This window comes from Rhinolophus sinicus, linkage group LG03, assembly GCF_036562045.2.
Source record: "Rhinolophus sinicus isolate RSC01 linkage group LG03, ASM3656204v1, whole genome shotgun sequence".
In the NCBI taxonomy this organism is placed as follows: Eukaryota; Metazoa; Chordata; class Mammalia; order Chiroptera; family Rhinolophidae; genus Rhinolophus; species Rhinolophus sinicus.
The window spans coordinates 135,350,324-135,375,005 of NC_133753.1; the positions used below are offsets into that span (position 1 = coordinate 135,350,324).

The 24,682-nt window shown below is 38.9% G+C and overlaps 1 protein-coding gene across 3 annotated transcripts in view; it reads left to right on the top strand.

Annotated features, from left to right (window-relative positions):
- Positions 1-24,682, top strand: part of ERAP1 (endoplasmic reticulum aminopeptidase 1) — a 68,677-nt gene that overhangs the window by 35,945 nt on the left and 8,050 nt on the right. For all 3 annotated transcript variants that reach the window (XM_074328682.1, XM_019727914.2, XM_019727915.2), the window contains exons 2-15: positions 3,073-3,613; positions 5,821-5,959; positions 8,525-8,659; positions 11,310-11,430; positions 12,135-12,289; positions 12,623-12,736; positions 13,946-14,077; positions 17,227-17,358; positions 17,503-17,574; positions 18,876-19,027; positions 20,897-20,976; positions 21,549-21,732; positions 22,990-23,146; positions 23,819-24,003. In XM_074328682.1, the coding sequence (XP_074184783.1) occupies positions 3,087-3,613; positions 5,821-5,959; positions 8,525-8,659; positions 11,310-11,430; positions 12,135-12,289; positions 12,623-12,736; positions 13,946-14,077; positions 17,227-17,358; positions 17,503-17,574; positions 18,876-19,027; positions 20,897-20,976; positions 21,549-21,732; positions 22,990-23,146; positions 23,819-24,003 (2,285 nt within the window). In that variant the 5' untranslated portion in view covers positions 3,073-3,086. The remainder of the gene's footprint in view (positions 1-3,072; positions 3,614-5,820; positions 5,960-8,524; positions 8,660-11,309; positions 11,431-12,134; positions 12,290-12,622; positions 12,737-13,945; positions 14,078-17,226; positions 17,359-17,502; positions 17,575-18,875; positions 19,028-20,896; positions 20,977-21,548; positions 21,733-22,989; positions 23,147-23,818; positions 24,004-24,682) is intronic.

Sequence of the window (24,682 nt, forward strand, 5' to 3'; positions counted from 1 at the left end):
ACACACACACAGGCTGTAAGTTGGCTGAGCTCAGGGACTTTTGCTGTACTGCTGAGGTCAGCAAAACCTCTAGCACGTAACAGGCCCTCAATAAATATTTGTGGAATGAGTGATTGAAAATATTTTAACTCATTTAATCTTCACAACCATCTGTGTGACAGCTGTTATAGTACACATGAAGAAAATGAAACTGGAATTAAATCACCTGCCCAAGGTCACACAGTACATAGCAGAATAAGAACTCAAAGGCCAGGTTTTCTTTTGTGACTGTAAGCCCATATATATATATATATATAGTATAGCTATAATTATATATGTATGTGTGTGCATGTAGTTATTCTGACATTTACGCTCTCTGTATTACACGTTCCATTTTGGTTTCCTGGCACTGCATCCTCCCTGAGACACAGCCATGCTCTCTTTGGTCCTCTCTCCTCATGGACTCAATCCTGCAAAGCCTTTGATGTGAGGTCCCACTACCAGCCCCTTCAGCAGCCCATGGGCCTTGCTGTCAGCTCAGAACCAGTTGGAATTTTTGGATCTCCTCTTGACTGTTGGAGAACACTCATGGGCATCCAGAGTCCTCACGTGCTTGAACCTGCCATTTTCCACAATCTTGGGGCATGGGCTGTACCCACTAAGCTGCTGCCGTCAGAAATTCCAAATGAAAGCATCATACAAATTCTCTTTACTTTTGTTCCCCTGACTTCAAGAGAAATCCATCATTCTCCCCCTGCCGGGGGATTCTGCCTGAGGAGGTAGGGGCAGGAACTCTACTATTTTGGTGTTTAATCTTTATTCTTTTCCAAATTGCGCCAATCCTCTGTGGCTGGAAGCATGCTTTAGTTGTTTCCTAGACACAAAAACAAAAACAAACAAACACCAAATAAAAAGAAAACCTGTTCTTCCTGTTCACATTTTTTTTCTGTCGTATTTGGGTGGTGTCTTTTGAACTGGGATTATGGTGTCTCTGTAGTGTTGTTATCCTTTCTGTTTAGCCTCCAGACCTGCTCTATGGGGATGGGGAGGTAAGGTGCCTTTAATTGTGTGTTTGGGAAGGGAGCAGGATGGAAAGGAAGGAGTAGGGGAGAGCACATCAGTAATTATCTTGAACTATTAATAGTTCTCCCCACATAGGGCTCAAGGGATAAGACCAGGGTTTAGCAAGGATTATCTAGTAGCTTCTCAACCTGGCTCTTCAATAGAATTTCTGGGAAGTTTAAAAAAAAAATTCTGACATGTTGTCCTCATCACCGTAGATCCCAGTTTAATTATTCTAGATAGGGTTCCAGGCAACAGTTATTTTTAAAGTTCCCTAGATGACGTCAGTCCGTAGCCAGAGTTGAGAACCACTGACATGGAGGGAGAATCCCATGTATTACGATCATTTTGAGGGATCCACGTTGCAATATTACTGCTTTTCTTGTCTGATCCAAATGTCCAGGAGCTAGAGAAGTTTGAGGGAATTAGGGCCAATTACCAGGGCTAACCTGGAAGGGACTCCTGGCACTCATTAGAGAGGAATTATTGTCTAAGAGAGAGAGAGAAGTAGGCTAGGTTCTCAGGGCATGGATTGCCAACTCACTTAAAATTCACATTCCTTCTGGGTCCTGTGGCCTTTAAAATAAAGTACAAAATATGGTCTGTAGCATGACTCCAGCATGCTTTCGGCATAATCTTGGAGTCACTTGCTTCCTTGCCTTGGGAATCGTCATTCTCCGTCAAGTTCTGCTGGGATTCCCTTCTGTACACGTCAGTTGCCTAGCAGCCCTCTACTTTCTCCCTTTTGGCTTGAGCTCTTACCCTGGCTCGCTCCACCTGCAGTGGTTTTAATGCCCTCCCTTCGTTTCCAGATCTGACCTAATCTTGCAGAGCATACTTCTATGCTGGTCTTGCATGGTGGTGGCATCTCAGAGTCACTGCAGCCAAAGTCCCTCTCTCCCTTCAGAAATATTCCATTCTCCCCCAGAACCCACTTTTATTATTATTCTTAAAACACTCCACACTTTCTCTGTTGTGTTTCATTATTTGTGTATAAATGTTTTCTACCCTTCCAGTGTTTGAAGTCTTTGATTGTGGGATTTGTGTCTTGTGTATTATTATATCCCACACAGTGCTCAGGACACAGCCTTCTGTGCAGCAGGCATTCGACACATATTTGTTGGATTGATTGTAAGAGAGAATCCAGGTGACTGGCTGTGTTTGTCACACACTTGTGAAAATCACCATAAACTCTTGAAGTGACTCCTGGCTACATAAATATTAAACTAATACTTGAATCCCAATGTTATTAAAGGTTACTGTTATGGATACTTGCCTCCCCTCCTGCCTTGTTACTCAGCATCTAAGTCTCCTTCCTATGTTTTCTGTGTTTTAGGAACTTCGTACATTTGATAGGTGGGAAGCAAGGCTTGTCCCCCACTACAGAAGCTTCAAAGTCTAGATTCTTTCTGCACCGCCTTACCTGGTAGTGTGCGTACCTCAGCTTGGCTCTGACAATCAGAGTTCAGAGTCGGGACTTAGAATTGGAAACAAGCAATGCAAAGTTGCAGGGGCAGTGGAGCACTCACTGTGGTACCTGCAGCAGTGTCAGCAGCTGACCCCCAGGGCAGTAGGGCGGCTTCCTCCTGGTCCAGTGTGGGTGGGGAGGGGTCACCTGGTCAGATGGTTCTTTGATGTGGTTCTGGCTATCCATCTTTGCCTTTTAATGAACCTGGGTTCCCAAATGTCCTGGCAACTCTGTGACCTATTTAGTGAGCTACTCAGGATCCTCAGCCAGAGCTTGCTCTGTTGCTTTCAACCAAGAACCCTACTGATAAATTAATTTTAATTTTGAAAACCAGATGATGCGTTTTACTAGGTATTAATGACTGTTGCTGACCATAAACTTCTTTTTTCTATCAATCAGTTACATAGATAGGGAAGGTAATTTTGCTTTCAGGGAAAGATCCAGTACTTTTGAAAGTTTATATCTATATCTGCTAATTATGGGTGGATACATTCTGAAATTGTGCTGTCTTGATAATATTTTAGTGACTTAATTTTTTTTTTTCTTTTCTTTTCTTGAGGTAGTTTGAGCAAAGAAGATGACGTCTCTGTCCATCAAATGGCCACTTGGAACCATGTCATTCCTACTTTCTTCACTGTTGATTCTCTTAACTGTGTCAACTCGCTCCTGGGGTCAGAGTAGTGAAACTACATCTCCAAAAGCTAGTGATGGGACACCGTTTCCTTGGAATAAAATGCGACTTCCTGAGCACATCATCCCACGTCATTATGATCTTATGATCCATGCGAATCTCACCACTCTGACTTTCAAGGGAACCACTGCAATAGAAATCACAGCCAGCCAGCGCACCAGTGCCATCATCCTGCATAGTAACCACCTGCAAATATCTAAGGCCACCCTCAAGAAGGGAGCTGGAGAGAGGCAGTCTGAAGAACCACTGAGAGTCCTGGAATACCCGCCTCACGAGCAGATCGCACTTCTGGCTCCCGAGCCCCTGGTTGTTGGGCTCCCTTACACAATTGTCATTGAGTACGCGGGCAAGCTTTCTGAGAGTTTTCATGGATTTTATAAGAGCACCTACAGAACCAAGGAAGGGGAAGTGAGGTATTTTTTTTCTATTTTTTTTTAAAGCTTCAAGTACTGCCCATGCTACATTATTTCAGATAAATTGTCTTAAAATTCCCTTGATTATTCAATTCTTCCTTTGGTTTTGCTTTTGTGTCTTCTTTGTGGAGTTAAAAGTGGCAATACTTTTGTTTTCCTTGATTTTTTACATCTGTTTTTCATTCTGTTTTAATCAGTTTTCTTGCTTCCAGCTCTATCAGAGTAAATACCCATTTGTTTATTTAGTTAAATTTCTGGGATGTAGTAAACATTTTTAATTCTCTTAGCCTGTATATTACTTTCTTAGGGCTGCTGTAACAAAATACCATAAACTGGGTGGCTTCAAACAACAGACATTTATTCTCTGACAGTTCTGGAGGCTAGAAGCCCGAAATCAAGTGTCAGCAGACCTATGCTCTCTCCAAGTCTGAGTGAAATTCTTCCTTGCCTCTTCCTAGCTTGTGGGGGCCATTGTTTCTTGGCATTGTAGCTACATCAGTTCATTCTCTGCCTCTGTTTTCACATGGCCAGTGTCCAAATTTCCCTCTTCTTATAAGGACCCCAGTTATATTGCGTTAGGGGCCAAACTAATGGTCTCATTTTAACTTAATTACATCTGCAAAGACCATATTTCCAAATAAAGTCACATTCATAGATATTAGGGATTAAAACTTCAATATATCGGCGTGACCGGTTAGCTCAGTTGGTTAAAGTGTGGTGCTAATACCACCAAGATTGCCGGTTCGATCCCTGCATGGGCCACTGTAAGCTGCGCCCTCCTTAAAAAAAACCCACAAAAAACAAAAAAAAACTTCAATATATCTTTTTGGAGGACACAATTCATTCCACAACAGCCCGTTAGAGGAAATACTTTTCTCTCAGTTAAAACTTTATTAGGGATCCTCACTTGCCTTGCTTTTTTAGTTCTGTTTTTAAGGAGGTAATTTTGGGGGGGAGATTTTATACTAAATTTTAAAATGAAATTTTATGTTAGTTGATTACACTAACTTATTTTTCTGATTTCATATTTTTTTTGAGGTTCACAAAAAGTCAGATGCTACCAAAAAGAATTTTATTTATTTTTCCTCAAAAAGAATTTTTAAAAAAGTAAAATTTATCCCTGCTAGGTCCTCAAGATAATCATTACTTCTATTTTAGGAAAGCATCCTTCCAGACTTCTCTTTGAATATGCATATTTTATGTAAATAGAGTTGTTATATTTTCTGTTTTATAAGGGAAATTCTTACATATGTTGAGGAGATGTTTTGTATAGATGAATATCACTATGTATCATTTTAATGACTGTATTAAAATGTATGTTCACTGATTTTTTTTAACTAATCCCCCGTGGTTGGAGATTAGGTTGTTTTCAACTTTTCAGCATCAGCAGCACTTGGATGAGCATCTTTGTAAATCATTTCTTTAGAATAAATGCCTAGTAGTACCGTGTGTCCCCGAAAACAAAACCTAGCCGGACCATCAGCTCTAATAGGTCTTTTGGAGCAAAAATTAGTATAATATCGGGTCTTATTTTACTATAATATAAGACCGGGTTTTTATAATATAATATAATATAATATAATATAATATAATATAATATAATATAATATAATGTAATACCCGGTCTTATATTAATTTTTGCTCCAAAAGATGCATTAGAGCTGATTGTCCAACAAGGTCTTATTTTCGGGGAAACAGGGTAAAATTGCTAAGTTAGAGTCTACAAATATTTGATATCCCATTGCCATATTCTTTATGTCTACATAATCCTGTGTATTGGCAATTTTTTTAGAGCCAAAAAGCCAATGGATATCTCTTTTTAATTTTCATTACATTGATTATTGAGGAAGCTGAGCAGCTTTTTATATCTTTCCTGACTATTTGTAGAATCTTCTTTTGTAAATTGTCTGTTTATGACCTATGCCTTCTAGTCCACTTGGTTGCTGGGTATATTCTTACTCATTTTAAAGAGCTCATTATCTGTTAAGGCTATTAACTCTTTGTCAAATAATTTTCAATCAATTTTGCCAGCTTTTTACTTGTCTTTTAACTTAGTTTAATGATAGCTTTTGTCACAGCACATATTTTTTTACTAGTGGAATCCATCAATCTTAGGGTAACTTTAGGAATTAAAGAACACACACAGAAACCTATTTTAGAGTCTGGTGCTTCATGCTGCATTATTATTTCACTTGCTATAATTTTAGGATCCTTGCATCAACACAGTTTGAACCTGTCGCAGCCAGAATGGCCTTTCCCTGCTTTGACGAACCTGCCTTCAAAGCGAGCTTTTTAATCAAGATCAGAAGGGAGCCACGGCACCTTGCCATCTCCAACATGCCCCTGGTGAGTCCGAGTTCCTGTACATCTACTCACAGGAGAAACCCATTGATTTGCTCTGACTTGTGTTACCCAGTTAACATTCGGGTCACCTGTTTTGTTTTATTGCGTGACAGACTGGTAACTTTTCTTTGTCATTTCCGACCTATGCTTTTGTTTCAAGTAACAATTTACTTGTAGTCATAGAAAGAATTGTTCCCCAAAACATGCAAGATTTCAGTAAGAGTGACACTGCAAGTCATCAGTGCTGATCGGAGGCTTCTGTAAGGAATTCACGGCAGGTCTAAATGAGAGTGCCCTTCACAAAGCACTTTCGTCTTCATTTTCTCATATGATCTTTTAAAAGGATTTTAGAGACAATGCTTTGTTGAATAAGCCTACATTTCTGGTATATAGTTATTTTCCATAATTTCTCTTTCTCTATATATACTGATATTAACAATACAATTTGTAATCATATGCACAAAATTGGGCAGAAAGTAAAAGGAAAAAAGGGATCTTTTCAGATTATTATGGTATTAAAGGTAAGTAATGATAGGCAGCTCAGTTTTCTTTAAAGAAACCATTATCCTCCAATTTCAAAGCAGATGTGGACAGTGTTTTCTCTGATTTTTCAAAGTGGTGAGAAGATGACTTTGCCAAATGAATGAAACTTACTCAGTAAATACCATCATCCTATGAGTCTGGTAGCTTAGAAAAATCATCAGCTGAGCTGACATTCTGCATCAGATACATACCAACTCCTGAAGCAGACATCTGTTCAGAAAGCTCACTGTGGATGATACTCAGGGTGGACGAGGCTTTGCCCGGAGTCCTGAAGGATGTCCCACCTCATCCCTGTGGAATATCTTCCCATCGAGGGACCCAGAGCGCCATAGACGAACCTCTAGTACAGTACTTCTCAATCTTTAAAATTTATATCCTCTGCTAAATACCTTAAGGAACCCTTCCGCAAACAAGATTCAGACAGGTCCCCCTAGAGGGCTGTCCCCTGTGAAAAGTATTCTGCAAATCTCTGCCAGGCAGGAACTTTTGTCTCCACTCTTCCCCACATTTATATATGAACATGTAAGAAGCAATTGTCATTTTCCTAATACAAATTTGAGATAGAGAACATGCAAATTATAGTTCCCTCCCCCAATATTATGTTATTGCCGCCTGGGACTGGAATTCTCTAATTAGAGAATTACAGCTTTAGAAGAATAAAGGAACAGGGAGAGACTGAATAAACAAGATTGGTGGAGAAATTCATAGGCTCGTGGGGGGAAAGCCAGGAGCCCCTGAGACTTCGTGGAGATTCTGGAGTCTAAATCCTTGGATACCCAGGACCCACTTGTTGAGGATAGGAAGATCTCTAATACAGTCTTGCCCTTGAGACAGGAAAGCCTTCACCATGGCCGAATAGGAGTGGCCTGAACTCAGGCTGCAGACAGGGAGTTGAGGGGAAGGACAGTGGATTCTCAAAGGATCTTTTTTGGAGGCTAGAAAAGCAAACATACCATTGGAACTTAAAAGTGTTTGGGGCAGGAGTTAATCACATTTAAATTTGAATTAGTTTAATTAGCTTACTTTCTGAATAATTAGCACGACTTCAGGAATGGAAATTTTGGTTAGGGGTGGGTAGAAGGCATTTTAAAAAGAAAAGGTAATTTGGGGTCCTTCAAGTGTAAACCTAGGTTGGCTATCAGAGTTTAAGGTTTAAATCCCCAAAGGGTAATTGACTGGTGAGTAATACGAAGAAGGACCAGGGTGCTGACAAACAGGTGGAAATGATTACAAGAATAATGCATGTGTAAACAATGGAATTCCCCAGGCTAGTTTTGGAGGGTCCTTTTTCCAAGATCTTGCCCAGTGCTTTCTGTTAGCTGAGGTACCAGACTTTGTTCTTTGAGAGCAGACCTCTTAGACTGTACCTCCGTCACCCCCATCCTGTTCATCAAGGCTGCTTCCTGATTGCACTTAAAAGCTGATTCCAATGAAGCACGTCAGAATTTGGAGGAGGTCTGCAGAGTCAGGCCCAGGCACCGGTTACTTTCAGTTGTTTAGGAAACAGAAGGTCTTTTTAGGTTGTATTTGGTTACATACTTGCCCAGTGTAGAAAATAGTTGACATTGAATTTATAGATAATTCTCATACCTGTATGTAAGAGCAAGTAGACTACATCTTGGCAAAACCAGCGATCTCAGCTTTGCTTTGTCCCACCCACGTTATCAATCTTCATAAACCAAATATTAGTCAGTTTGCAGTCATCTGGATTTAAAGGAAGTTAAGTGGTAATGGTTGCACAACTCTGTGAATATAATAAAAAGCCTATGAATAGTGTACTTTAAAATGATGAATTTTATGGTATATGAATAATATCCCAATAAAAAAAGAAATTAAGTAGAACGGTTTGGCCTTAATATCTGAATTACAACCAGTTATTCGATAGAGACATTTTAAAATAATCATACCAATGTCATGCCATATACTTTCAATATTATGTCTGGTAGTTAGGAAGTTTCTTTATAAAATGTATTCAATGTATTGGATAATTGGATTATTTGCTGATTTAAGTTATTCTGATTTTAGGTGAAGTCCGTGACTGTTGCTGAAGGACTCATAGAAGACCATTTTGATGTCACTGTGAAGATGAGCACCTACCTCGTGGCCTTCATTATTTCTGATTTTAAGTCTGTCAGCAAGATGACCAAGAGCGGAGTCAAGGTGAACCTGTGATTGTCACATCGGGTGACCAGCTCGTCCTGGTCTGCCTGGGACTGTCCTGGTTTTAAAACTGGACGTCCACATTCTGGAACCTCCTCTACTCAGGCAAACCAGGAGGGTTGGTCATCCTGTTGTCACAGATGCTCATATTTACAGTGAGTTTCTAATAACAAAAACATGTGGAGAGGCTTGGCCTGGCCTGGGTCATGGTCCTGGGCCCACCACTAATTGGCTTTCTGACCTTGTCCCTGCTCCCTTTGGAACTTGTTTGTACTTCTTTAAAGTGTATAAATTGGACTAGATCCTGCAGTGGTTTCTAAGGTTGCTTCTGGCTATCTGTGCAGTTTGGAAATGAACATCATTGAGTATCTGGGCAGAGAATTTCCAGCCACAGGAAGGAAGATAGAGCAGTCTGCTTGGAGTATTAAATGGCTCTGGGGAGAGCCGTTGGGCCAGGAATACTGGAATACTGGGGACAAATGTCCTGTTTTAAGGAGCATTTGACCCTTGTCTGAGTATCATTGTGTAGTGCACAGCATACAGTTGTAGGCTGTGGCTCTGAATGCAGATATGTTTTCTGGTGAGAGGGGTGGGACGCTGTATTTGAAGATACCACATTTATTTGTGCTGGTTTTCACAGGCCTGAATAGTTAGGGTTTCTATGCTGAATTGCCTCTTGTTCCTATAGGGCTGGGGCTTCTTACCCTTGTAGAGCTGTCTCTAACTCCACCTGGGGAGTTAGAGGTGATGCTTGAGACTTGGATGTAGAGAGCAATCTAAATTCATCAGTGAAACTATCAGCAAAAACACCCTCATTGATTTGCCCACTTTTATGAATCCTTTATGAACAATTGTCTTTCATAATGTCTCTTCCATACTGTGATACTGTGATTTATAATGAGAAATACGTATTTGGTCTTCTTCCTGCTTCTGGCACAGAGCTCCAAAAAACCCTTAGAGTTTCCTAAGAGAGAGATGAAGGTGTCTCTTGTTATGTTAATGAGGTGATTTTAGAAAGCCCCTAGTTAACCTAAGGATGGGGGCTGGTTGCCAGGAACCAACCATGTGATTGGAGGGAACTTGCAATCCCACCCCTTGACCTCCAGCTGGAGGTCGAGTTTAATCACCAATCGTCAATGATTCAATCAATCATGCCTGGGTCCATGCCACCATAAAACCCCCCAAGGACAGGCTGGGAGGCTTCTGTGCTGGTGAACGTGTGGAAGTGCTGGCAGAGTTGTGTGCTAGGAGAGGGCACTGAAGCTCTGGACCCTTCCCCACATCTTGTCCTGTGAGTGTTTTCATTTTGGCTATTCCTGAGTTACATCCTTTGACAGTGAACCTGTAATCTAGTAAGTAAACTGTTTTTCTGAGTTCTGTGAGCTGCTCTAGCAAGCTAATCACACCCAAACAAGGGGGTGTTAAACCTCCAATTTATATCAGCTTATTCAGAAGTACAGGTGACACCCAGATGCGACTGGCATCTGAAGTGGGGGTCAGGGGCCGTCTTATAGGACTGAAACCTTAACCTGTGGAATCTGACGCGGTCTCCAGTTTGATAGCATCAGAATTGAGTTAAATTGTTGAAGAATTGCTTGGTGATGTGGGGGAACCTCCGCGGGACCAGAGACTCTGCATGACACTCCCCCCAAAACTCCCCCATTGGAATTGGGCCCCAGAACCCCTTTTACATACTAATATTTTTAGTGCTTTTATTTCTTTAAGCATATTAAGCATACATTTTATGTTCTGTATCTAGTGCTTGTCATGGTTGAAGTCTTTGTGTATCTGGGTCTGCGGTTTGTGTTTCTGCTGGCTCTTGCTCACGCTGTCTTGTTTGTTTGTGAATATTGTGAATTTGTCTGTGAACTTATATTACCTGAGTTGAAGGTGGATTCTAACAGAAAATTTGTGTTTGCTCTTGTCAGGTGACTGGGAGCATTGACCAACCTGGGAACTACTTTAAATTATTGGCTTTGGGTTTTGGACCACCTGGTTATTGTGAGTCCAGTTGCTAAACAGCATGAAGGTTGGCTTTTAGCTACAAATTCTCTGAGGAGGTCTCCCATTCTCCCCGACACAGTACCAGGCTTTGAATACGAAATTTTTTTCCCCTTGCAGTCTCACCGAAGAAGGGGTTGGTTATTTACAGTTCACCCTTACAATAAGGGCGTGGTCCTTCGGGGTTCAGCTGTATTTTTGCAGAGGTGCATGTCCTAATTACACTGCCTACCTTGAGCAGACTCTGGACTTTGTCGCATATCCCCAAGTCTTTCAAGGCCATGAAAACCAAAGCTCATGTCCCTCCATAGGGGCCAGTGTCCTCAGGGCAAAAGCTGGCTGCAATGCCCCGTTGACTTCTGAGGGTCCTGCTGTCACTTCATTTATGGCCTGAGTGGTCTTTTTCATTATCTCATGAAACGTTTAAGGAGACATTTTTGTATATGTTATACAGCATTTGTAGTTGTTTTCAAGAAGGGAGTTGATCAGGAACAGCCAACATTAATACAAGAGCTAGAACTTTCCATTGCCTTCTTTAATATTGGCAACCACATTCCACAACATGAAGATGTTACCGTGGGTCTTCTCTATGGTTGTGGAGAGAAGCCATTATGGTATTTGAATAACTTGCTTGTGCCTTTCTCTTCAGGTTTCTGTGTACGCTGTGCCAGACAAGATAAATCAGGCAGATTATGCACTGGATGCTGCGGTGACTCTTCTAGAATTTTACGAGGATTATTTTAGCATTCCATATCCCTTACCCAAACAAGGTAGAGATTTTGCACAGATGTTACAACTTGTGGTATTTAATGACCCCAGTCATAGATCATATCCCCCTAATTGATATCCCTGTGGTTATCTCAGCAGCCTCTCAAGTCTTTAAAACCCTGGCAGGTGTCAACCATCATACTCACCCCTGATCTACACAATACGCTTATAATAGTAAAGACAGATCTTGGTTCAGTTCCTGAGGCACATGGCATGGGAATAATTTTGCTTTCGCACTTTAAAGAGAAACCCAATTACATTGCAATGTTTTCATTATTGGCATGTACTTGGTAGGAACATAGATGCTCAGTACATTTTTTTTGAATGAGTAAATTTACGCAGCATAAGAAAATCTGCATTTTCTTTCTTATAAGACCCTTTAAAAAGATTTTGTTTGAGGTTTTTAGGTGTATAGGGTTCTTGGGCAAAGTAGAGTGGATTATTTCAAACTCCATGTCAGAAAGTTAGAAATGGAGTCTGGAGACCCAAGTCTGACTTTGTCACACAGTAGCAAAGGGACTCTGAATGAGTCTCTAAGCCCCTTTTCTCCATTGTGAAAGGCTCTTTCCATTGAGAATTCCATGATTCTGCACGGACAGCTGAGATTTTCTTTTGATCCCTACATCCATCCATTCTGAAAGTTAGTGTGTTTGGGCAATGTGTAGTTTAGAGATTGTTAATATATTTGTATCGCTTCCTTCCCAAGATCTTGCTGCTATTCCTGACTTTCAGGCTGGTGCTATGGAAAATTGGGGACTGACAACATATAGGGAATCTTCTCTGTTATTTGATGCTGAAAAGTCTTCTGCGTCAAGTAAGCTTGGCATCACCTTGACTGTGTCCCATGAACTCGCCCACCAGGTACACAAGCTCAGTCACACTTTTAATAAAGTGTAGTTAAACTGTATCTGTATTGCTGTTATGGTGTATATATATGAGGCTATTCATATGTTGCTAATTTTTCCTATAGGAAAAAATGTAAAGCAGAAATTCTTTAAAACATTAGATACCATGTTTTATAATGCATATGGAAAAGATTTTTTTTACTTTGATAAAGTAGTAGTTATATAAATATGTTCATATAACTGACATTACATGTATAAAATACTTCCTTTTGAAGGTCTTATATTTATGGTGGTGTGGATAATCTGGTCTCCATAGAAATGTGAAGAATCAGTATTGTTTTTCTTTCAGTGGTTTGGGAACCTGGTCACTATGGAATGGTGGAATGATCTTTGGCTCAATGAGGGATTTGCCAAGTTTATGGAGTTCGTGTCTGTCAGTGTGACTCATCCTGAACTGAAAGTTGTAAGAAGTATTTACTTATTTTTTTACATTTCAGGTTAATCTCTTGTTTTCTTCAATCTTGCTAGAACATATTTACTGGTCTTTGATTATAGAATTCATAGATTAATATTATAACTCCCTTGGGAGTTTAGCTATGAATCATGTTCTCAAATGCTAATTAACTTTAAGATATATCACAAAGGCTCATTTGCAGACTGGATTGTGAATCTATATGACTGTTAAGAAATTTAGTGTTAAATTTTGTCCTCCCTTAATATTAAAGAAATAGAAATAATGAAAGCCTGTCTGTTCCATATTATTTCCCCAACCGTCAGGTTGCTCACTAAAGAAGTATAAGGTACAGATTGCTATTATTTCAATAGAATCCTACTTGTCAAATCAAATGAATTATGCTTAAGGCAACTGCACATTTGATTGTGTATGAACCTAGACTCATAGGTCATAGATTTAATGCTTTGGAATCTCTACATGTTTATTTTTAAAAGTCATGTGTTTAACTTGTGAAAATCACATGCAGTAAAATTAAAGAATCCATGTAAACTTAATGTAAAAAAAAAAAAGCAAGACCTTTACCCTATTATAATTTTCATTTGTGCATATTTATTTTCAATTTTAATCTTCCTATATGCGTAATCGATTTATACATAGTTATAATGTACATTCAATTATTACATTGTAGTGTAATATTTTCCTGTTTCCACATAATATTTAAAAATGATTATGTAAGCATATTATTCCATTGGGTAATATGCTCTAGTTAGCAGTATTCCCTAATCTTGCTTAATTTCTTGTCCTCCATTATTTTTTCTTTCACTACATGGTTTTAAAGCTAAATTTCTTTGCTTTAGAATAGTATAGATGATGATTGGAGATGCTGATATCACTATGCATTTTACTTTCTTGGATTGTTGCTGTTTGGCTGTAGGCATAATTGTTTTGTTTTCAAATTAATATGAAATTTTCTTTATTCTAAAGTGATAAGTAAATATTTAAGATGAGAGAAATCTAAAGTGTTTATCTAAAATTGTTTTTTGGATGCTCTTTAGAAGATAGTAATTCAATTTTATTTTGTAAATTCTATAAATGTAGAATATATTGGACCAGAAATTTGAAGTATAAACCTGTTATCTCAGATCAAACCTTCTTCCTTTCATATGTTTCCTCTAAATGTAAAGCATAGGTGATAATTTTTTTTTTTTGTCTCAATAGGAAGATTATTTCTTTGGCAAGTGTTTTGATGCCATGGAGGTAGATGCATTAAATTCTTCACACCCTGTGTCCACACCTGTGGAGAATCCTGCTCAGATTCGGGAGATGTTTGATGATGTTTCTTATGAAAAGGTAAAAATGGATTACAAGGGTGCAGTTTGCATACAAAACTTATAAATCCTGGGGTGGAGAGGTTCTAGATGGGGTTGTGGGTGGCTTTCCTTCGTAAGGAGCAACCCAGATTGAATGCTTTCTATTCTGACCCCTGCTGGCTGGAGTTCCCTCATTTAGTTCTAACTTGTATTAACTTGCAATTTGGCTTGTAATCCTAAAGATCACATTATAATCAATTCTTCATTTGCGCTGTCATAAGATGAAATTTATGGGCCTATAGAAACTCTACCTTTTATTTATTATGCAACAAATAAGTCTTGATTGAGCATTGCCTTTGTACTATGCAAAAATTCCTGCCCTTGTGTCAGGAACGGTTTGCATTTTGACTGTATAATATTGTCCTGCACAATGTGTTTAATAACAGAATTGGGAATTGTTGCCAACATTTAATAACTGGGAGATTTTATATAATCAGATCTCTGGCTTCTCAGGGATGAGGGGAAGGTGGATTCTGGTTATGATGGGCCTGTATTTCCTCCTGGCAACATAGCCTGGAGCTAAATCACAGCTCCTTCCTTCTTTATGAGATCCAGGTCCAGGTTTTCCACTCACTCTTCCATTCCCATCCTTTCTATTGTCTGCTCTCTGAGGCAGAGAATGTGTTATTTATCATTGTGCTTGGCTGTTTTACTTGTAGCAGACAGAAAAGTATTTCTTGTTTGGGTGTTTTTGTAGTAGAGCAGGGGAGATAAAAACATATAAACAGACACATAGATCAATGGAACAAAGACTCCAGAAATAAACACACACATACATGGTTAATTTATGACAATGATTCCAAGTACATACAATAGGAAAAGGACACTCGCTTCAATAAATGGTGTTGGGAAAATGGGACATACAATAGAATGGAACTGGATCCCTATCTTATACCACTGACAAAAATTAAATCAAAATGGATTGAAGACTTAAATGTAAGATCAGAAACCATAAAACTCCTACCAGAAAACATAGGGAAAAAGCTCCTTTTGACGTGGGTCTTGGCAACAGTTTTTTGTCTATGACACAGAAAGTACAAGCAACAAAAGCAAAAACAAACAAATGGGACTAGATCCTACAAAGCTTCTCTACAGCGAAAGAAACAATGAAAAGACCACCTATGAAATGTGAAAAAAGTATTTGCAAAACATATATCTATTAAGGGGTTAATATCCAAACTATATAAAGGAATAATACAACTCAATAACAAAATTAATCTGATTAAAAACAGGGCAGAGGACCTGAATAGATATTTTCCAAAAAGGACATACAGATGGCCAGTAGACATATGAAAAGATCTTCAACGTCACTAATCATCAGGGAAACGCAGATCAAAACCATAATAAGATATCACCTCACACCTATCAGAATGGCTACCATGAAAAACACAAGAACTAACAAGTGTTGGTAAAGATTTAGAGGAAAAGGGAACCCTTGTGCACTGCTGGTGGGAATGTAAATTGGTGCATGCTCTATGGAAATCAGTATGAGTTTCCTCAAAAAATTAAAAAATAGAACTACTGTATGAACCAGCAATTCTTGTGCATATTTATCCAAACAAAATGAAAACACGAACTCAAACATATATGCACCCTCCATGTTTATTGCAGCATTACTTACGATAACCAAGATATGGAAACAATCTAAATGTCCATTGATGAATGAATGGATGAAGGGTGTGTGGTGTATATACATATAAAGTGGAATATTATTCAGCCATAAAAAAGAATGAAATCTTGCCATTTGCGATGACATGGATAGGCCGTGAGGGATTTATGCTAAGTGAAATAAGTATGAGAAAGACAAATGCCATATGATCTCACTTGTATGTGGAATGTTACAAAGAAAAAAAACCAAAAAAAACAAAAAAAATAAGCTCATCAACACAGAACAGATTGGGGTTGCCAGAAGCAGGTGATGTGAGGTGGGCAAAATGGGGGAAGGGAGTCAGAAGGTACAAACTTCTAGTTATAAAAAAGTCATGGGGATGTAATGTACAGCATAATGACTACTTAATAAAGTATTGCATATTTGAAAGTTGCTAGAAAGTAGATCTTAAAAGTCCTTATTGTGACAAGCTGTTAAGTAGACTTGTAGTGATTATTTTGCAATATATACAAATATTGAATCATGTTGTACACTTGCAACTAATGTTATGTGTGAGTTATATCTCAATAAAATGTACAAATCCTGTTGTCAGGCATATGCATTTCATGTAGATATTCGGGAATCCAGGCTTTGCCTATCTTGTGACTCCACCTAGAGCCAGAGAGAGAGAGTGCCTCCACCTTCAGGGGACTTATGCAATTGTCCCAGAAAAGGAGACTTCAAGTTATATTTTAAAGGATAAATTGAGGCTTTCCCAAAAAAAAAAAAAAAGTAGGAAGGGCTTTCTAGGAAGAGGGAATCATAATTTCTTAGAAAAAGATGATTTAAAAAAGGATGTATGTTAAAAGAAGGGACAGAGAAAAGTTCCTAGAGATTAGAAACTTGTATTGAAAAAAAGTGCAGGAGGAAAACATCAAAGAGCATTTTTCTTAACTTTGGACTACTTTCTTCATTTATGTCCCTCCTCTGGCCAGTGGAGGTATTTGAGTGTGTGAGCCACAGTTGACAGTAATGGGAGTGGAGGGGAAAAGAGCTCTTAACGCAGGAATCCAGAAGATCTAGGAATTCTCTTGCTTCCTTTCTCATTGTTACTCTTGCCCTCCCAGTCTTCTCCCTGGGCTCCACCATTCCTTACCTGGTACTCACCTCTGCTTCCACCTCTTGTACCACCTCTCCCCACTCCTGCCCCTCCCTCCCCAGAGTGGCACTGAGAAAGTCACATGGTGGCTAAAGGTTCATGGTTAAGTCTGCACCACTGTCCACTCACCTGTGGTAATGGGAGCTGGCAGATGATATTAATTTGCCCGCCAGGAAGATTTGGTTATTGATAGACAGTAATGGCCCTGGCAGATTAAGAGCATAAACAGTTACGTTCGATCCTCTGCCTCTAATTGTTTCACAAATAGCCATTTTAATGGTTTCTGGAGTTGCATTTCAAAAGAATTATTCCAAAATAAAGTGTGATGGTTGACTAGATTGAGGCCAAACTCCACCTGACACTTATTTGTATTGTCTTTCAGGGAGCTTGTATTTTGAATATGCTAAGGGATTATCTCAGTGCCGAAGCATTTAAACGTGGTATTGTGCAGTATCTCCAGAAGTATAGCTATAAAAACACAAAAAACGAGGACCTGTGGAATAGTATGGCAAGTGTGAGTATGTTTTCGTGTAGCTCTACATTTGGGCTTGACAGGTTTATTATCACCTTTTTTTTCTGCACGATATTAATCTCTCTGAGAAGAATTTTGAGTGTTTTTTACCGACCTGAGAGTGATGTGTATATTTTTGGTTTTTAGATTTGCCCTACAGATGGCACAGAAAGGATGGATGGCTTTTGCTCTAGAGGTCAACCTTCATCTTCATCCTCAGTAAGTTTTTACATCTGTACACATCACCCCTCAGCACGTTCTCTTACTCCATAGCCTTTGAAGGATGGCTCTGTGCCAAGCTTTCTGAGGTTCTTGATTATATCACCTTCACCCTCTGTAAGACTGCATTTAAATTATGCCAGGCTGACAGTCTTTTACAATTTTTCTTAAAAATTATCTACACAGGGGAGTTGCACAGCCTTCTTTGGTAACACGTCTCACTGACACTAATTTCTTCAGCCTCACTCTCTGTAAAGCAGTGAATTTATGACATGTTTCTGTGGGAGATTAGGGCTGTATCGGTCAGGCTATGCCGATCATTTCTTCCATAGCTCTTCATTTGTGAAAAAACAAATAATGCCGGTGAGCATTCTTGAGCACTTGCCATGTGTCAGGCACGTGCTAAGCACTCGTGTATGTTATCTCCATTACTCTTCACAACAAACCTGTAAGTGGGTACTATTATCCTGATTTTTACAGATGGGAACATGAAATGCAAAGGCATATGGTCAGTAAATTTCAGAGCGGGAATTTGAATTTAGGTCTAACTCATGCTTTTAAATAATAAGCTGTAAAGAGTTAATAACATCTGAGTCACAAAACAGTCTGAGCCTTTGTTTATCTGGACTTGAATATTTTCATAGGCAACTAAGGAACAGCCTGGAGATTTAACAGAATTTTATATATATTTTTATTTTCCTGGAGTCTTTGTTATTAGAGATAGCTTTATTCAGTAGTTTCTAGATTTGTTCTGTAGCATATTTTATCCTTTTACTAGCTCTTAAATATTTCTTGAAAGCTTTTCTCGTATCAAAGACTATCCTCTTTTGAGTTGACTGTTGTTGAGTGTGGGCCATCTGGGTGTTATCATTTTGGAAGTGCAGGCTCTTGACTGAACATTTTTCCCACCTTGCTTGTTGGAGAGCCAGCATAATTACGTAGGTATTGAACACCGGGCCGCTTTCCCTTCTCTACTTTCATTCATTCACATGCTTGCTTTGTGCTTGGTGTCAAGCCCAAAGTATGCCCAGTAAAACAAGGTATGGTAACTCTTCTCAAGACATACACATGTAGAGGTAGAGAATGAAAAGTGAACAGTCAGTGCTTTAATGGGCAGCATGGTTTGGCTGGAGACAGTGGGGGAAGGGAGCAGGATGGGGCTGGGAGCCGAGGAAGGGATGAGGAAGAGCTTCACCGAGGAGGTTGTCAACCGATACCGGTAGCTCTGAGCCAAAGCTTGCGTTCTCTCTAAGTGGGTCCGGTCTAAGTGGGTCATGCATCTGCTTTTTCTGTTTAACCAGCACTGGCGACAGGAAGGCCTTGATGTGAAAACCATGATGAACACCTGGACTCTGCAGAAGGGCTTTCCGCTGATAACCGTGACTGTGAGAGGGAGGAACGTGCACATGCGGCAAGAGCACTATCTGAAAGGAGCTGACACCACAGAAACGGGGTAATGTTTCTGGGGAAAAACTCCTTTTGTTGCCTAGGTAACATCTGCCTAGTAGGATAAAACCTTATTTTTACATAGTGCCCTTAGTTTTATTGCTGTTATGCTAAGCAAAATTAAGTCAGAAAAAGTCGAGATCCATATGACTTCATTCAGATGTGGGATATAAAACTTTCTGAACGCAAGAAAGGAACAAGACAAACGAAAACAAAAGCTCATAGACACCGACTACAGTTTAATGGTTACCAGAAGGTAAGGGGGGAGGGAGATGGCACATGAGGGTAAAGGGGGTCAAATATATGGTGATAGAAGGAGAACTGACTCTGGGTGGTGAACACACAATGTGACACATAGATGACGTATTATAGAATTGTACATTTGAAACCTATGTAATTTTACTAACCATTGTCACCCCAGTAAATTTAATTAAATATTTCTGTTAAATCTATGTATCCTATAAAGTTGACTTACGCACCACCACCTCCCAAGAGGATGAAGCTGGCTCTAAACCTTGGTTCATCTCAGTAAAGCTGATGATATATAATTATTTTAACATTTTCATATTTTATAGTTTTATAGGATGGTAATGTTTGGAGCTGATTTAAAGCCAGTAACTAATCTAAGTAACAGCCGCTAAATTATAAATAGTACCTGGCATTTGGGTTGGAGCCAAGGACATAAACATTTAGGTGATTTCTGGGAATTAGGAGACACTCAGTTCTCTTTTTTGGAAGTCTAAGTTAGAGCCTAGAACCTGTTTGTCAGCTTAACACTGTAGAAGGACATCACAACTTGACCCTGAATGGTCACTATTTAAAAAATTTTTATTTGGAAATAATTTTAGACTTATGGAGAAGTTGCAAGAAGAGTGCAAAGAATTCCTATATATTCTTTACCCAGTTATAAGTTGTTTACCATATTTGCTTTATCATTCTCTCTTTCTCTCTCTCTCTCTATATATAGATATATATGTGTGTGTATATATATATATACACACATACATATATATCTATATATATAGATATATATGTATAGGTATAAATATAAAACCTAAAATATCAGAGTTCAAAAAATATACTCTATATATCTCTACATATATGCTACATATATTTTTAACTGAGAGTAGTTGGGAGTACGATGCTTTTTTACCCCAAAATATTTCAGTGTGGTATTTCGTAAAATACAAGAACATTCACTTACAGGAACATAGCACAATTATCGAAGTTATGAAATGAACTTGATACAACACTATTATCTAACCTACGAACCTTATTCAGATTTTTCCAGTTGTCTTAATGATATCTTTATAGCAAAGAAAACAAATTCTGGTTCAGGATTTAATATTCAGATCACCTTGTATTAATTGTCACATTTCTTTAGTCCTTTTTCTCTGAAATTGCTCCTCAGTCTTTGTCTTTCTTGACCTTGACAGTTTTGAAGAGTATAGACCATTTACTTTATGGAATGTTTGGGTTTTTGGCTGTTTCTTCCTGATCAGATTTCGGTTGTGCATTGGTAGGAATTCCATAGACGTGATGTGTTCTTCTTAGTATATGATTTAGGAGGCACATGATGTCAGTTTGTGACATTATAAGTGGTCACGGTTTTTAAGTTAGGCCCTCTGAGCTCCACTCAACCAATCACTGTATAGGCTAACGGCTCACTTGAGCCCAGCTCCTAGCTCTGCTCAAGGAGCTCAATAAGGGTGAATTGTGCCTGGAAAACGGGCTGGGGATGTTTTGATCTCTTGGCTATAATGGTTTTTGTACCATTCTTTCTTACACTAGCTAGTGCCTGGCACATGATAGGTGATTTAGTAACTGCTTGTTAAATTGAATCAATAAATGAACAACTCTTCTTCCATTTTTTTAGGTACCTGTGGCATGTTCCATTGACATTCATCACCAGCAAATCCAACTCGGCCCATAAATTTTTGCTGAAGACAAAAACGGGTAATTTGTTGAGGAAATAACTAGGTTAATTCAAGACAGGACTATGGAAATGTGCAGAATTCAGATACTTTCTTTTGCTAGTTATCTTGGTGAAAACAAAATGGATCAGGTCAATCTTTATCTTCAGGAAACCTTTGGCGTTCAATTTCTCATGAAGAAGATAGGTTTGAAAATACTGTCTGGTTGCAAAAAAGAAAGCCAGTATCTTGCCAAATAGAGATTAAAACAGTTGAGTTATGTAATGCTACGAGGGAGGGATTACTAGTGAAAATTCTCCATTACTGTATTAACATTGCTGAGTTATATAATGTGTATGGCCTGAAATGTGGCTGCATTCTTCTTATAGATCCATAAATCTCACAAAATTGGAGTCTCAAACGAGTGTTGGCTTTTGTCTATTGGGAAGCTGTTTACTGGTTTCTGAAAGAAATGTGTTCAATATGAAACTCATTTCAGTATTAAAATTGTTCAGTATTCAACTTGCCTTCAGTTTTGTGGTCCAGTCTCTGATCAGAAAAGCTTTCATCAGTCGAGAGAGAAAATGGAACTATGATTTATTTTATTTGCTCTAGATGTGCTCATCCTCCCAGAAGAGGTAGAATGGATCAAGTTTAATGTGGGAATGAACGGCTATTACATTGTGCATTATGAGGATGATGGATGGGATTCTTTGACTGGCCTTTTACAAGGAACACACACAGCAATCAGCAGTAATGATCGGGCCAGTCTCATTAACAGTGCGTTTCAGCTTGTCAGGTAATATAAGCTCCTCAGAGTCTTCGTTTATTTCTGAAAGCAGCTGTTATCACTCAGATTCTTGATTTCTAAAGATGAAAATGATTGATTGCCAATAAGAAGTTGAAGGGTGTTTTCCCCTAAGTTCTAACAATTCAAGGTTGCTTTTAGCTCTATGATTAACCTCCTGTCTGTGTCAGCTGAATAAGGTAAAGGAAAAAATCTGTACTTCAATCTTTTTCATTAACAAGTCAGATCACACTGAGGCAGAAGTGTAGAAGCCCCTTGCCTAGTCCCTGAAGCCTTGTCCTGCATCTTTCTCGGGCTCTACTGTAAGGGATCAGGTTTCTACCCTGCTGAGTCTTGAACATCTTGAAGCCTTCTTAGAAGACCAAGTGGCCCAAGGCCCAAGCTGTTTGCATTACATCTCTTGGACTAAAGGAGGGATTCACCCTCAACCTCCACCCCCAAGTGGCCACCTGAACTTCATAGCGTCTTGATGGAATACAGCTCATACAATTTGGTCCAACCAACTGACCTTAGAGTGAACACCATCCATCAACTCTATCTAACTTTTGCCCCATGACGATGGCTTTTAACAAAGGAATACTTTATAATTGTCCTCATACTCTGTGTCCCTCTGCTCTAAATGTTGAATTCTTCCTTTTCTGGGCCTCTTGAGGTTACAAAAAGCAATGGGGGATAAAGGTGGGCTGCTTAGCTAAGTTTCTTCACGCCTAAAACTACTCCCCTCAGTAGCATGTTAGTGCTTGGATCTTAGAGGGTTTGTATTTGCTTATATGAGCATATACTGTACCTCTGAGGCTTTTAACACCAGCCCTCTATAATGAAGGGTTTATATCTATATTGAGTTTCTTTTTGGAGTGGCGATGAAGATGTGTTGACTCCAGAGGCTCTTACTGTTGACTGAATGGCAGTCTGTCTCACCAGGCTTCCTGAACAATTGTTGATTCAAAATCCCCATCTTACTCAGGAAGTTCGTGCTATCCAATGTTTCATAGAGGGACAGACACTGATGTGCTTCCATTTTGTCCACAAGTTAGCCCTAGCTCTGTTATTGTTTGAGAGTAATAACACAGTGTAAACATGTCAGATATTACATTGTGACAGAAATTATACTAAAATAAAGTTCATTATTTATAAGGGGTATTTATATCTGATTAAGTGGTTTGCTGGAAGATTGTTAAAATATCTTTTGAAACAAAATGTTGATTTCCTGGGTTTTCTTTTAAACTAACCATGGTGTCTTCTGATCAGCAATGGAAAGCTATCGATTGAAAAAGCCTTGGATTTAACCCTGTACTTGAAACATGAAACTGAAATTATGCCCGTGTTCCAAGGTATGAATGAGCTGATACCTATGTATAAGTTAATGGAGAAAAGAGAGATGAATGAAGTGGAAACTCAATTCAAGGTAAAAGCCTGAAATAAATTGAGTAGTTACATACGTAGTTTGCTCTTGGTGTGGATGGGTGTAGAAAGAGTACTTACCATTGTGTGTATGTCTTGATATGTATTAAAGTAAACCAAAATTACCTCAGTGTTTGGATTGACTACCAAAAGATTTTGGTTTTATTTTGGCACTAAAAATAGGCATGGCACTATGAGATTCTGTACTTAATTTCATGGATGTGTTATTCCCTTCCTTTTATAAATACTCTTATTTCATTTTGCTTCTGTGTTGTGATGGTTGCTATTAAGATTTTCTAGGACTCATGTACTTGAGGAAGAGGCACAAAATTGTGATTTTTGGCAAAATGCCATGAGGTCCCATTGTATAATTTGCCCTCAAAATTTAGTCAGATAAACACTCTTTCAGTTTGTTTTAAAAGTGGCAGTTTATCCTGATTTTAAGTCGATAGCGATCTATTTATGAAAGATTGTTATATAAATACTAAAATCTTTCATCAGTATTTCTTGTCTTTGACCCCTTCTATAATTAAATATAAACAGAACTGCATGGTTTTAAAAATAAGAGTTGCATTCAGCTTTAAAAAATATTCCCTATCACCTGAGGGGATATTAGATTATATAAGACATGCGAGGACCTGAGACAGCACTAGTGACACATGTGACTTTCCCTCAGGCCTTTCTCATCAGGCTGCTGAGGGACCTCATTGATAAGCAGACTTGGACTGACGAGGGCTCCGTGTCCCAGAGAATGCTGCGGAGTCAGCTGCTCCTGCTTGCCTGTGTGCGCAAGTACCAGCCCTGTGTGCAGAGGGCAGAAGGCTATTTCAGAGACTGGAAGGAAGCCAATGGAAATTTGAGGTCTGAGTTTGTTCACGTCAGGGGTACCTTTTCTATTTTCCATCAGTACTAAATGTTGGGAGGGAAAAAAAAGCAAGAAAAAGTTCAGACAAGTCTCCCCATGCTGCCCTTTTTGGAAAAATAAATTACTTTCTAAGATTTATCTATAATACCTGTCAGCTTTCTTTAAAGAAATGGTGGGAAGGAACTTCTATGCACAAAAGTCAGCTATCTGGAGAATTAGAATGGAGATAGTCATTCCCATTTTGTTTAAGGATTCAAAACCTCATGCAAATTGAGCTGTACTGGACAGGAGCTGAGCAGTACATCTCACAGTCGCTTCTTTGGGCGCCAAAGTCCTTGACAGGGGGTGCATAATAATTGCTGACACTAAGGAAACTAGGATCTTCCTCCCTCTGGTAATGTAATTCTTGCTATACTTAATTCCTTTTATATTTGGGGCTTTAAATCCCTTCTAGGAAATACTAAGCCAACAGTACTCATATACATGCTTCCATTTAAAAAAATACCCATGGTGGTCCCATTGGATTCCATGGACTTTTGTTCATGGACTACATCTTGAATCTAGTTTGAATTGCTCACTTTTGGCTTGAAAAGTGACTGCCTGTTGAGTCACCCAGCATCATTAAAGTATGTTAGATATGTCGGTATTTATAAAAGTGGCATTTCACATTGCATT